Source organism: Vitis vinifera, chromosome 12, assembly GCF_030704535.1.
Source record: "Vitis vinifera cultivar Pinot Noir 40024 chromosome 12, ASM3070453v1".
NCBI classification, from domain to species: Eukaryota; Viridiplantae; Streptophyta; class Magnoliopsida; order Vitales; family Vitaceae; genus Vitis; species Vitis vinifera.
In genome coordinates this window covers 14514370-14527656 of record NC_081816.1, presented here as the reverse complement: position 1 = coordinate 14527656, position 13287 = coordinate 14514370, and the positions used below count along the sequence as shown (strand labels likewise).

Below are 13287 nucleotides of genomic sequence, written 5' to 3'. Positions count from 1 at the left end.
AAGCTTTTGATATGTGTCCGGATGAAATCTTTCTAGACGTAGATGAACCATTACTAGATCACCTTCTTGAAACTGAATATAACTTTGATGTGCATCTATTGTCTCCTTATAGTTCTCATTGCTGATTTTGATTTTTTTCTCGTATCTTTTCAAATTAACGCATAATAAGCACCCTTTTTGGTTGTGCATCCTTTGACTTCTAAATTGGTGGGGCTTCTTTCATTAGACAAAAGATCTTCTTAAGCCCATTGTGTATGAGAGTACATGTATTTTTTCAACCATCATGTTAAACTCTTCTATCAAAAAGGCAAGGTATTCCAAGTAAAATATGACTTACTTTTATCGTTAAGACCTCACACCATACAGACTATTCAAAGTCCTTACCAAAAAGGAATGTTACTAAGTAGCAAAAGCTTACCAAAATAGAGGTGTCATTAACCCATGTTACTCAAAATGGATTTGGAAGCATCTCTATTTTAACGTTTAGCTTTTCAACGAGTTCTTGCAAAGTTATGTTCAAACTGCTACCTCAATCAATGATCATGGTGCATAATCTCCCTTAGCAAGAAATACTTTTCTGGAAAATGCTACTATGTCACCAATCTTCTTCTCCTTTTACCTTTGAGACAACTAATAAAGGTCGTATTGCAAGACTACGTCCTTCTGCCATACCATCATAGTAGTCACATTATTCACTAAGTTCATTTCATTGTGGGTTTATTCTTCCTTTGGGTAACCCTCTAATTCAGATTTTGGTTCTTAAACACAAAAGTGTAAACCTTTGGTTGGGCACACAATAGCATGATGACCATGCCTACCACACTTAAAGCATAAAGGAGTCATAGTTATTTTTGTCTCCGATGTTCATTGAAGTTTTACCCTTATTAGCATCTCTAGTAGGCACATGTGAGGCTTGTTTATTATTGCCTTCACTATTCACATGATTCGAAGTTTGGAAATTTGTGGTGCCTAAAGGTTTACTTGTTGTCCAGTTGGAAAAAGTGCTCCCAATTTGTGAATTTGGATGCCTGGAAGCTTGAAACTTTAGCCCTTCTTCTATTTTGAGGGCTAGTTGATAAACATCGTCTATGGTATAAGTGTGTGCAGCTATCATCTCAAGTTGAATCTTCATTCGAAGTCCAACTTTATAACGGGCTGCAAGTTGAGCATCACTTTCCCGAACTGGATTTCAAATGCTCAATTCATGGAATTTATCTGTATATTATTCAACGAACTAAGTATCTTGCTTAAGGGAAAACAATTTTGTGTACATAAGTTGTTCATAATCAGTTGGGAGAAAGTGCTCCTTCATCTTCAACTTCATCTCTTCCCATGTGTCTATAGGTGGTTGGCCAATTCTATGAAGTTGATTCTCAATATTATCCCACCATAGACATGTTGCTTCTTTCAACTTTGCCTTCACAAAACAAACTTTTCTATTTTCGGGCATTGCATATCAATCAAAGTAATCTTCCATCAACACAATCCAATCAAGAAAAGTCATTGGATTTAATTTTCCATAAAATTCAACAACTTCAAGGTGTACCTTTTTTGTCATACCATCATCTTGCTCAAAGAGTTTGCCCCTTCTTTGATTCCTCATCATAAAATTGTCTTGTTCTTCGCGTGATCGACTTGGCAATTGTCTAAACTGATTACTTCTAATTTCATCTTCAATTGGTTGTTTTTATTTACTATTTTCTAATATCTTCATGATCTCATCAAGTTTTCTATTTAATTGTATTATAGCATCTTGATGGGATTGTTGTGTGGCTAAAATTTCCTCCAAGCGAATTGTAGCGGCATCTTGATTGTTAGAAGTTTTTCTGGAACTCATGATTGCATAAATTGGTCCTCTCCTCAATTGCATATGCCTTCAAGCCAAGAACTTTTACTCTAATACCAAAACCAAAGTAGGACAACCCTAAGATGGTTGCCTACACTCAAAAGTAGGTGGGCTAAGGTTTTGATTTTAGAGTATAAAGAGAGGAACTATGAATAAATTTTATGGTAAAGAAAAAATAAATAAATAAAGAGAAAGAAGAACGAGGAAGAAAAAATGGAAACCTTAGATTCTCACTAAGGCCTTCTAGGACCTCACCTAGAAGAAAAATTAATGGAGTCTCACCATTGAGGATTTCAACACTTGCAATGAAGAAAACATAATATTATTAATATCAATTAAGTTATCCATTTGCTTTACATTGATTAACCTATTTATAGGTTTCTCTAAGAAATTCAAAGTCTACTAGGACTCTAATAATCTATTAGGACTCAAATTCTAATTATATTATAATTTAACTAGCTAATCCTAATTTGACTCCAACAAATACTAATCCTAATTCAATTCTAATTAATATTAATCCTACTTAAATTTTACTTAGGTCTTCCTTTTCATCCTTGAATAGACTTTAAAAGGTTGTCCCCCATCAGTGGTAATGAGTTCTAAGGGAACCAATCAACAGTTATCCAAACAATTGACTCTTGGACCACATTAGGTTGTCCAAAATAGATGTTTACTCTCCAAATGGTTGTATGGATTGGTTGAAAAAGGGAAGGAATAAATACAATAAACTAGACCTATCAATTTGTAATATTTTCTCTATCATAAAATACAACTAGAAGAATGTATGTCCTGCATGTACAAAAGACAGTCACACCACCTATAGAGAAGGAAAGGAGGAATGGGAACTAAACAACCTACTAATAATTTCTGTTTAAGTTTACACCTATGCCATATTACAATTTAATGCAAAAAGTTAGTTATAAGGTATAAAAGTGAACAGAGAAGACGCTTCCCTAAGATCGTATAAATAAATGAAGATTAAATTTGTACTTAAGAAATCAAAATAATAAAAATGCAATATGATGTCTCAACCACAGTGGAAATAAAGAGCTTCGAATTTCTATCAAAATAGAAATATACTATATTAGACTCCATATGATCAATAATTTATGCTAATGCATTTCTTAAAATTAAATACATGTGTATCAAATTTTTTATCATCATGATTAAATGAAGCAGAGAACAAACCCAAAATATATTTTTTAAATGCAATTGCCCTAAGTACAAGCATCTGAATTATCAACGCTAAACTAGCTTATTGTGAGCAATCCTTTTAATTAGTAGACACAAAAAGAAATATGAAGGAAGCTAAATTAACTGGAAGGTAAGAAAATTTAATGATCGAAGAAAGTTCCTGAAGGATGTGTATTCATACAGGAAACGTAGTTTTGTAAGCTTGCCCAATGTGTCCGGAATTGTACCACTTAAATTGTTCATGTAAAGATCCAAGCTCACCAAGTTTGTCAAATTCCCAAGCTCCTTTGGTATTTTTCCACTTATGTTATTACTGTAAAGTTCCCTGCCATAAAAGTTTAATTTTGATCATTCATGGATCAAAAAAAGAAGTAACAAAAGCATATTCCAAGCATTTAATTTTTATTTTTTTTTATAAAAAAAGGCATAGAACATCCATAACCTATAATTCAATATATATAACAATAAGCAGAATCAAATGGCCAACTCCAAGGGGTAGATAATATAAAATTGAGACTCAAAAGGCATGGATTGTATGACTAGTGAATGTATATATATTCAATATTTGCAATAATGGATCATGCAACTAAAAAAGAAAAGCATGCAACAATGGCTTCACAACAAAAGCAATTGAATTTCTACATCCATAACAAACTACATGTAGACCCTCAATTTTCTCCTCCATGTACATAGGATACTAGGTATATTCTTGTGCTTCTCTTATGCCCTATTAAGTGCTTTTTCAATACTCCACAATAGTTCCCAATGACCCATTGCTATTCATGTAGCTTACTTGCTTGAGCCACTTTGGAGACTCTGATTGAGGGATTTATGTGGCCCTTCAATGTGACCATTGGCAACCTCGAGTTAGATCTAGGTTCTTTTTCCTTTTTCTCTTAGGTTAACCCTTTTAGGACAATATATTTAGGCATTTCCTAGGACACTATGCCCACTTAGGCCCATCTAGGCTCCCCTATGCCCATTTAGGCACCTCTTTAGGTTAGATTCCACTTAGTTCACTGAGAGATTTTTCCATTTAGATCACTTAGGTACATTTTAGGTAATTCCACCCAACCCACTTAGGTTCACTTATAAGAAAGATTCTTTAGGCTTAGTGCACTTAGGTTTGTTTTTTGAATTGTGATTACATGATTATGAGTTTAAGTGAGTATTTGGCTTAATTTTTTTTTGTTTTTTTTTATTGCTTGGATTGAATTTTCAATATTTAGTCGTGAGATTTCAACTTTTCATTTTTTTTTTATCATTAATTACACTAGATTAACATTTGAATTTTGATTATAGTGTTTAATGTCTATATTATTATTATTATTTATTTCTTTACTTATCTATTTTTTTATTTACTTATAAATTTATTTATTTGTTAGAAAATTGCATGAGGTTCAATTTTAGTTTTTTTTCCAAAATTGCATGAATTGATATTCAAATTTCCTTATAAATGGATATGAGTTATTTTATTTTTATCGGGTTATAAGTATTTAGATTTTAAGTTGTAGGCCTAGGCTATTTTATTGGATTTGGGTTAGTTTATTTTAATTGGGTTTGGGCTATTTCATTTTTAGATTGTGAGTATTTAGATTTTAAGTTGTGGGCTTGGGTTATTTATTTTAATTGGACTTGGGTTATTTTATTTTAATTGGGCTTGGGTTATCAGTCCTCATTTTGGGCTTTATTTGTTTTGCAGGGGTCCATGAGATTTCTTGGGGAGGAAGTCTTGAAAACCATACTTAAAGGGCACATAAGCCCTAAGCAGGGGGGAGGATAACCAAAGAGAGGCGAGGTACTGCTACTTTGTTTTTTAGTGTTCTTCTCTTACTTTTCTTAGGGTTCTTTCTTTCTTTATTGTATATCATTGGTGAGTGAAAGTTTTTCCTTATCGTGTATTTACCGGCTGTCCATTTGTTTTCTTATACTGTATTCGTATCTTGGAGTTGCCTTTGGAGGTTTGGAGAGTTGGGATTGATTTAGGGCTACATTCAGGTAAGTTATTTCTTCCTCATCTCTTTATTTGTATCATGTTTTTGTTCCTTTTAGGATTTCTTAGATTTATCTTGTTTTATATTTATTATATTTGTGAGCATTTTGGTAGTTGAATATTTTATCCTATATTTTATTTAGAGCTCTATCAATTTAATTTATTTATTTATTCATTATATTATACATTTTGTATGTAAATACATTTGTCTAAATTTTTCTGCTCATCTATATGTTTGTCATTTTTATTTATTATTTTGTTGATATGTATTGACATATGATATTATATGTATTATATTTTATTTCAAGTTTCCTATATTTGTGTAAATTTTGTCCTAAATTTTCTATAATTCTGTTTATGTTAATCTTGTTGTCTCATATTTCATCTTGTTTTAAATTTTTGTAACTGTTTATGAGGTCTTGACTTTCCTTTCTTCTCCCTAATTTCTTTATTTACCGCATGTTTAGTCTCTTCCTTGTCTTTTTCTTCTTTTCCATCACATGCAGTATACATGGCTATTAGATCTTTTGTCGATTCTATACTTCTATTGTTGTATTGAATTCTTGTAGTCGAAGAAGCATTTATTACTTCAATGTCGTCATTTCTGACGTCACCATTCCATCGCATTTTGTAGATTGTAATAACTTTCTTCATCAAGGTTTTCCTAAAATAATGTGTCATCGTTGAGGTAAGAAGATGGTTCTAGTAATTCTATAGTGAGCTCGATTATAAAATCTTGTTCTTCAAGGGTAACAAAAGGTTTTGGAGCAATAATGTGTTCTAAAGGTTTATTTCTCCGTATAGACATGGTTTTTGTTTCTCTAATGAGATGAAATAATTTATTTTAGGTTGGTCTAAGATCATAAATTTGAAAAGCTTGAAAACAAGTAAAAGATTCTAAAAATTCATTTGAACAGGTTATTTCCCATTCTAGTTCTTATCGAGGAATAAGCGGTTCTTTATTGTGTTTTATATAAACATGGTGATAGGCTGGTACTATTTATCCATTGGTTTGAAATAAAGTTGGAATGGTTTTAAAAGAAATGTCGATCTATTTTTCGGTTTTGAAAAGATAAGCTAAAATATTTTTTAGTTTTTCTAGAAAATTTGTAAGGATTTGAGATACGTGGTTCATGAAAATATTTTTTAAAATTCCCTAATCCATAAACTGGGGTACAAGATAAAAAAAAAAAAAAAAATCTTTATTTACAATAGACATATTCACATAAACTAAGTATAGAACAAATAAAAAATCAGGGTCATGATATGCCATATACCCTATTTTTATTTCGACATTTTGGTTTTAAAATGTTTGTATAAAAGTTCTTGATTTTTAAACACATTTTTATATTGGGTTTGCAAAAAGAAAGTTTCAACTAAAGAGTAGTTATCAACTCCAATTAGGTTTTTAACAAGAAGTTTTTCATATTGTTTAGACAGAAGAGCTGATTTCCTAATTAAATTAAGCATTTCAGGTTGACTATCTAAACAACTGGTTGACATTGTACTGGTTTTCAAATCTTTTATCAGTCTTTCTTGATTTTCTTGGATTTTGAGGTTTGAAATTTTTGGGTTTTTAAAGTAATCAATTGGTTTTGAAGGTTTTGTAAATATTGGGCTAAAGCTAACATAGTTTTTCCATAAGCATATTCTAAATTTTGGTTTGGAAAACTTTGTGGTTTCAAAGACCAAAAATTATCTACTATAACATTATGTTCTTTAAAAAGGTTTTGAGAATATAAAGAGTTAAACCTTAAGTTTGGATTCAACACTTCGTTCAGACATATGGTTTCCTATTGAAAGGTTCTAGCTCTAGTGGGTTTTCTTTGAGCCATTTTCTTGTAAAATAAAATCAATCATTAGTATCATCAACATTATTAACAATTACTTGTCTACTTAACCAATCTTCTAATATATTATCCTTTCCCTTAATATGTTCAAATTTAGGTTTAAAATCAATTAAAGAGTTTTGAAACTTTATCCATCTTTTGGTGGACAATTTTGAAGAGTTTTTATTTTCAAAAAACTTTTAAATGTTCTCACAATCAGTTCTTAAGGTAAATTGTTCTTGATTTAGAAATAGTTGAATTTTTTCTAAGACTAAGATTATTGCTTCTACTTCTAAGTCTGAAAACTAAGGTTCTTTTAATAATCATTGAAAGTTCTACTACAATATCTACAAAACTTTTCTTCTCCAATATTAGTAATTGCTAAAAGCATGCCTCCCCATTCTATTTGACTAGCATCAGTTTGAACTATTTTGTATTCGCTTTCTAACTATTAGAAACATAAAATGTGAAACACAGCCAAACAAGCTCTTAAAGTTCATTTCTCTATGTGAAACCTTAATGTTGGGATAGAATCTGTAACCAGGAAAAATATGAATTCTTAATGTAAGTCATGAACACATAAGAAGAACAAATGAGAATATTTATCCCTTGAAACTTGATACAACCGAACATTAAACCACATGCTTCTTTATTGAAGAAATTATTATTATTATTATTATCATTATTATTGAAGTAACCAATAGAATTGTTGAAGTTTATTTTCCATTCTAAGGAGCAAGGCTATATATTTCTACAAGAAACTAAAGTAAAGCTCATAAAAATATGGGAGAATTGTGTTTTCAACCCCGCTAGGTTGGGTAATTGAGGTAAGGTCCTCCTATCACTCGTGATTAAACCAAAAACCCAATGAATGAGTAAAAATTGAGAGGAAGGATATTGTCTTTAAAAAATCCCTACAAAACCCTTGACTATTAAATGAAAAAACTAACTAATCACCTCACATTTCTCATTCTCTCTTTGACTCTTTTACCCTTCTCTCACCTATTTAATAGTGGAACCAAGTTGAATAATTTTTCTTCATCAAATTGAATATGAAATATGGTTAAAAATTATTATTACCAAATGCATTTTTGAAATGAATAACTTTTAAATGCCTCATCAAATATTATTCTTTTTTCAAACTTACATAATATATAATAAATATTTTTAAAATATGTTGAAAATTTACATAATATATAATAAATATTATTCTTTATTTCAAACTTATATTATTTCTCATATATATTAAATAATTTTTAAACACCTCATAAAATATTAGTATTATTTGTTTGTTCTAACTTGTAAATTATATATCATCAAATATTTTTTTTTATTTTTTATAGAACATATAATTTTTAGACACATGAAATACCTCATGTGTCTAACTTGCAAATTAGACACATGGTGTTTATTATTTCTCATATTATTTCGAAAATAATATAAACACTCACATGCATATATATATATATATCTATTAATCAAGAAGACAATATTTATTTGAATAAAGATTTAAATATTTAAAACCATTAAAATAAATATTTTCTTATTAAAGCAATTTTTTCAAAGTAATAAGATAAAAATCATGCAATCTTCAAAACTATAATTACAACAAATATTTTTAATTTTAAAACTAATTTCATAATTTAAATTAATGATTTTAAAAAATAAAAATGTTATAAAAATATTTTTTGTTTATTTTTAATTCCATTTAAATATGATTTTTTTAATCTCTATTGATAACAATGAAATTATGTTTATAAAGACAAAATAGTAAAAATATATATTTCATTTAGTTTACTTATAATGAACAATTCAAACACGATTGATTTTAATTTTATTTCCTATATGTTAATTTTTGTACGGAATGTCTTAATGACATATTTTGGTAAAAAAAAAAAAACTATCAATAATTGTCTTAATGTCAAATTCAAGTTGTTTAAAATTGTACAAAACCTATTAGGAGCCTTGTACACCCTTGTACACTTGGCACATTTTCCTTGTACAGTTAGTGTAATATCATTGTATAATGACACAAATTTTATATTTCTCCTAAGTTATATGTCCAAGTAGGTGTACATAGGTGTACAATCCTTGGGTGACAAGGAAAATAAAAAAGTGGTTTAGAATTTATTAAAATCATTCACAAAGGATAATCTTGTACACCTTTGTACAATTAATACATTTTCCTTGTACAATTAGTATAATACCCTTGTACAATGACATGAATTTCATATCCCTTCTAAGTTATGTGTCGACGTAGGAGTATTTAACCATGTTTCCAATGGTTTAGTTGAGAAGATGGTGGATGACCTAAGGTTAAATTTTTTTTTCCCCATATATCATTATTGGGGAAAGTATTGGAATTGCCATGTGGGAATTAAATAAAGTGCATGACATATGTGTACAATTCATGAGTGATAAGAAAAATAAAAGAATGACTCATAATCAATTATAATATTTCACAAATGGTAGTCTTGTACACCTTTGTATACTTAGTACATTCCCCTTGTACAGTTAGTATAATACAATTGTACAGTGGCACAATAAATGAATAAATGATTTTTTTTTTCATATAAAAAAATAGTACTAAACAAGGTTTTCAATTTTCATTTTTAAAAATAATTTTCATTTTTTTAAATAATTTTCATTTTTTTAATTAAACATATTTTTCAAAAAGAGACAATATAGAAAATAAAAATTATTTTTAAAAATAAAAATAAAAAATAAAAAATAAAAACTAGAAAAATATTTTAATTAAAAAAATGAAAATTATTTAAAAAAATGAAAATTATTTTTAAAAATGAAAATTGAAAACCTTGTTTAGTACTATTTTTTTATATGAAAAAAAAAATCATTTATTCATTTATTGTGCCACTGTACAATTGTATTATACTAACTGTACAAGGGGAATGTACTAAGTATACAAAGGTGTACAAGACTACCATTTGTGAAATATTATAATTGATTATGAGTCATTCTTTTATTTTAAAAATAAAAGAATGACTCATAATATTATACAAAGGTGTACAAGACTACCATTTGTGAAATATTATAATTGATTATGAGTCATTCTTTTATTTTAAAAATAAAAGAATGACTCATAATCAATTATAATATTTCACAAATGGTAGTCTTGTACACCTTTGTATACTTAGTACATTCCCCTTGTACAGTTAGTATAATACAATTGTACAGTGGCACAATAAATGAATAAATGATTTTTTTTTCATATAAAAAAATAGTACTAAACAAGGTTTTCAATTTTCATTTTTAAAAATAATTTTCATTTTTTTAAATAATTTTCATTTTTTTAATTAAACATATTTTTCAAAAAGAGACAATATAGAAAATAAAAATTATTTTTAAAAATAAAAATAAAAAATAAAAAATAAAAACTAGAAAAATATTTTAAAACCAAACTCAAATATAATCTATATAATTTTTAACTAATTGTTTTCATTTAAAATAAGTAAATATGTCTTTCAACCATTTTATATAAGAAAAATTCAATTTTACTATGTATTGATATAATCCACTTCTAAAATTAGGTCATATGAAAATATTTTAATTGAATACTTAAAATAAAAACTCTTCATCCATCCTCTTTCTTTCTTTTCCTTTTTCTTATTTTAATAAATTTTCAATTAATTCAAACCATTAAAAAAAAAATCCTTAGTAAACAAATTTGTAACATTTCATATAACTTATAATTAAAAGTCATGTTCAAAAAGTTATTAAAATAAAGAAGGAAGAAGATTAAAAAAAATTAAACTTTTTATTTTATAATAGTAAAAATTTAAAATACTTTTTAGTATAAAAGAAATTAAAATAGTAAATATATTTATTTTAAACAGTGTTTTAATTATTAAATTATTTACTTCTAAAATGTAAAAGATAAAAATAAATGTAAAAGATAATTTTTATTTATTTAAATTAATATTTTTTTAGAAAGTATTTTCCAAAATAGTCTGTGAATCATTAATATAATTTTTTTTTATTTAAAATTTAAAAATAAAAAATAAATATTGATTTTTCAATTATTTATAAAAGAGTTTAAACAAATAATGAAAAAACTAAAAATGGTTAAATAAGAAATAATAGTGGCATGTGAAGAATGGTAGAATAAAGACAAAAATGAGTCAAATGGGTATTTTTGTCAATTACTATCTTATATCCTTGTAATCAATTATGGGTGGTTGGAAGACTTTACCTTAATTATCAAACCTATATGGTTTGAAAACACAATTGTCCCTAAAAATATTACCACATATCAATGAGAAATAAAAACACAGAAATGGAAACCTTGTAATTTATGGCTTTGGCTGTAATGGGGGAAAAGCGATCAGAAGGGAACATAAAAGATAACAAGCATATATGCTTGAACCTCAAACAGATATGGAAAACAACTTTCATTATAAAAATATGACTCACAGATATTGCAAATTTGTAAGCTGACCAAGCTGTGGAACCAGTTGACCGGATAAATTTGCATTTACAAGATCACTGTGAGTATACAGTTGGAAAAATGTCAATATAACAGCCGAAAAATAACATATAAAGACAACATTGACTCCAAATGGCAAGAAACATTATAACTCGTTGCGTTTGGGTGAAAAAATCTAACAAAAGTAAGCATCTTACACTCTTGTAACACTATTGTCACTGTTGCATGTAAGATGATACCATGTGCAAGGATTGACAAGGGTAGCATTCCAACTTTGCAAAACATTGTTAGGATCTTCTAAATTTGACTTCAACGCATTCAAAGCATCACCTGGTTCACATGCATGAGGCAAACATCAGTCTGCAAGTACTTCAGACTGAAGGGAAATTATATACAACACTCAGGCCTGTTCAGCAGAATAAAGGGAATTTGGAAACCAAAAAAAAAAAGGGTTCAGATGGTTTTTTTTTTATTAATTAAGATGAAAATTCAGCTGAAAAGGTGAGGAATTTCAGAGCTTTGGAAAAAAACATGTATTAAACATGAGGAACATGTTTGCAAATTTTGGATTCAACTTCAAGTTTTAGACAAGTACATGTTAGCAAACACACACAAAGAAACATAAAAATTAAAAAGGGAAATACACATAAATTTACAAATTACAAGTCTGGTCAATTGACCAAGCAAGTTATTTACTAACAACTGCCTAAAAAAACTAGCCTTGCCACAAACAGGTCCCAATGAAGTGGTTTTAAACTGCAGAAAAAGCATTGCCAAACAGGGCTTTAGTGTATTGCAACACAATTCTCAGCAACCAAACAAAGTTGTCAACCATGGATTTTCCAAATTCGATTCTACAGCAATCAATACCAAATATCCAATAAAGAAAACAAACAAACAATGCATCCCATAATCATCTCCTAAATCAATTAAAACCTCCAAACCTCCCTCAAATTCACTAAAAAAGGATGAGAGAACACACCTTCGGCATTACCAGAGACCCTCAGAAACGCAGAGAACACTAAAATCAAGGAAACAAAAACCGAACAGAAAATCCCCAGCTCCATAACCGCCACCTCTCCGCAGCTAGCACCCCAAACTCTTCATCAACCACCCTCTCACGCACAAGCACTTTGTGGGTCAACCCAAGTCAACACTCACCCAACAGAAAGTCCTCAGACCAAAAACTCCCCAGAATTTCCCAGGAAAGGGAAGCCATTTCCTTGAATTTGAATGCGTTGGAGAGGATTGGCGGTGCCGCGGAGCATAGAGGGAGACTTTGGTTACACTGGCCGAACAAACAGTCCCAGATGAAAAAGTCCGGGGATTTCCCGGGAAAATGAAGCTATATTCGTTGAAGTTGAATTTGCAGGAGAGATTTGGGGGAGGGAGAGGGGGAGATAGGAGAGGAGGAGAGTAGTGGTTAGCAATGGCGGAGAGGGAGAGTCCAAGGGGGCAATGGTGGCGAAGGGTGGAGGAAATGGTTGGAAAATTGAAAGAAAATGGTTGGGAAAATGAAAGGAATTAAATAATAAAAATAGTGGTATTGAGTGATGTCTCATAAAATAAAATAAAAATAAATAAAAAAATTTAAAAAAAAAAAAAAAAAAGAGAAGGAGAATGAGAAGAACCTGGTCAAAGACGCCCACCTGTCATCAGTCACGCACTGCCGCCGCCTTTGTGAGAAAAACCGACACCACCCAGAAGCCTGACTTAGTCATCACTCCCTGCTGTTCCACAGCATTTACCCGCTCACTCACTGCCTCCACCAAAATACAAAAAGTTTTTTTTTTTTTTCAAAAAATAATACATTTTACATTATTATTCCCATCACCTCTTTTACCATATTGCCCATATGTATCTTCTAAAAATCCATCCAAACTACTCCTGCAAGATGGTATAAATTTGTTTCCCGTATTATATGGTACATCGTTGTTACCACAAAACGTATTAACGGTATGTTTCTAAACACTTTTTTTTA

General features: G+C 29.3%; 1 protein-coding gene across 7 annotated transcripts in view; it reads right to left on the bottom strand.

The window, feature by feature from the left end:
* LOC104880950 (BRASSINOSTEROID INSENSITIVE 1-associated receptor kinase 1) overlaps positions 1 to 12828 on the bottom strand; it is a 39250-nt gene extending 26422 nt beyond the window's left edge. For all 7 annotated transcript variants that reach the window (XR_009467033.1, XM_059741013.1, XM_059741010.1 and 4 more), the window contains exons 1-4: positions 12289 to 12828; positions 11504 to 11636; positions 11294 to 11365; positions 3222 to 3365 (exon numbers count right to left, since the gene is read on the bottom strand). Coding sequence is in view for 6 of the 7 variants with exons in the window: in XM_059741013.1 (XP_059596996.1) it covers positions 3222 to 3365; positions 11294 to 11365; positions 11504 to 11636; positions 12289 to 12373 (434 nt within the window). In the remaining variant the exon portion in view is untranslated. The remainder of the gene's footprint in view (positions 1 to 3221; positions 3366 to 11293; positions 11366 to 11503; positions 11637 to 12288) is intronic.
* Positions 12829 to 13287: the final 459 nt, after the last annotated feature.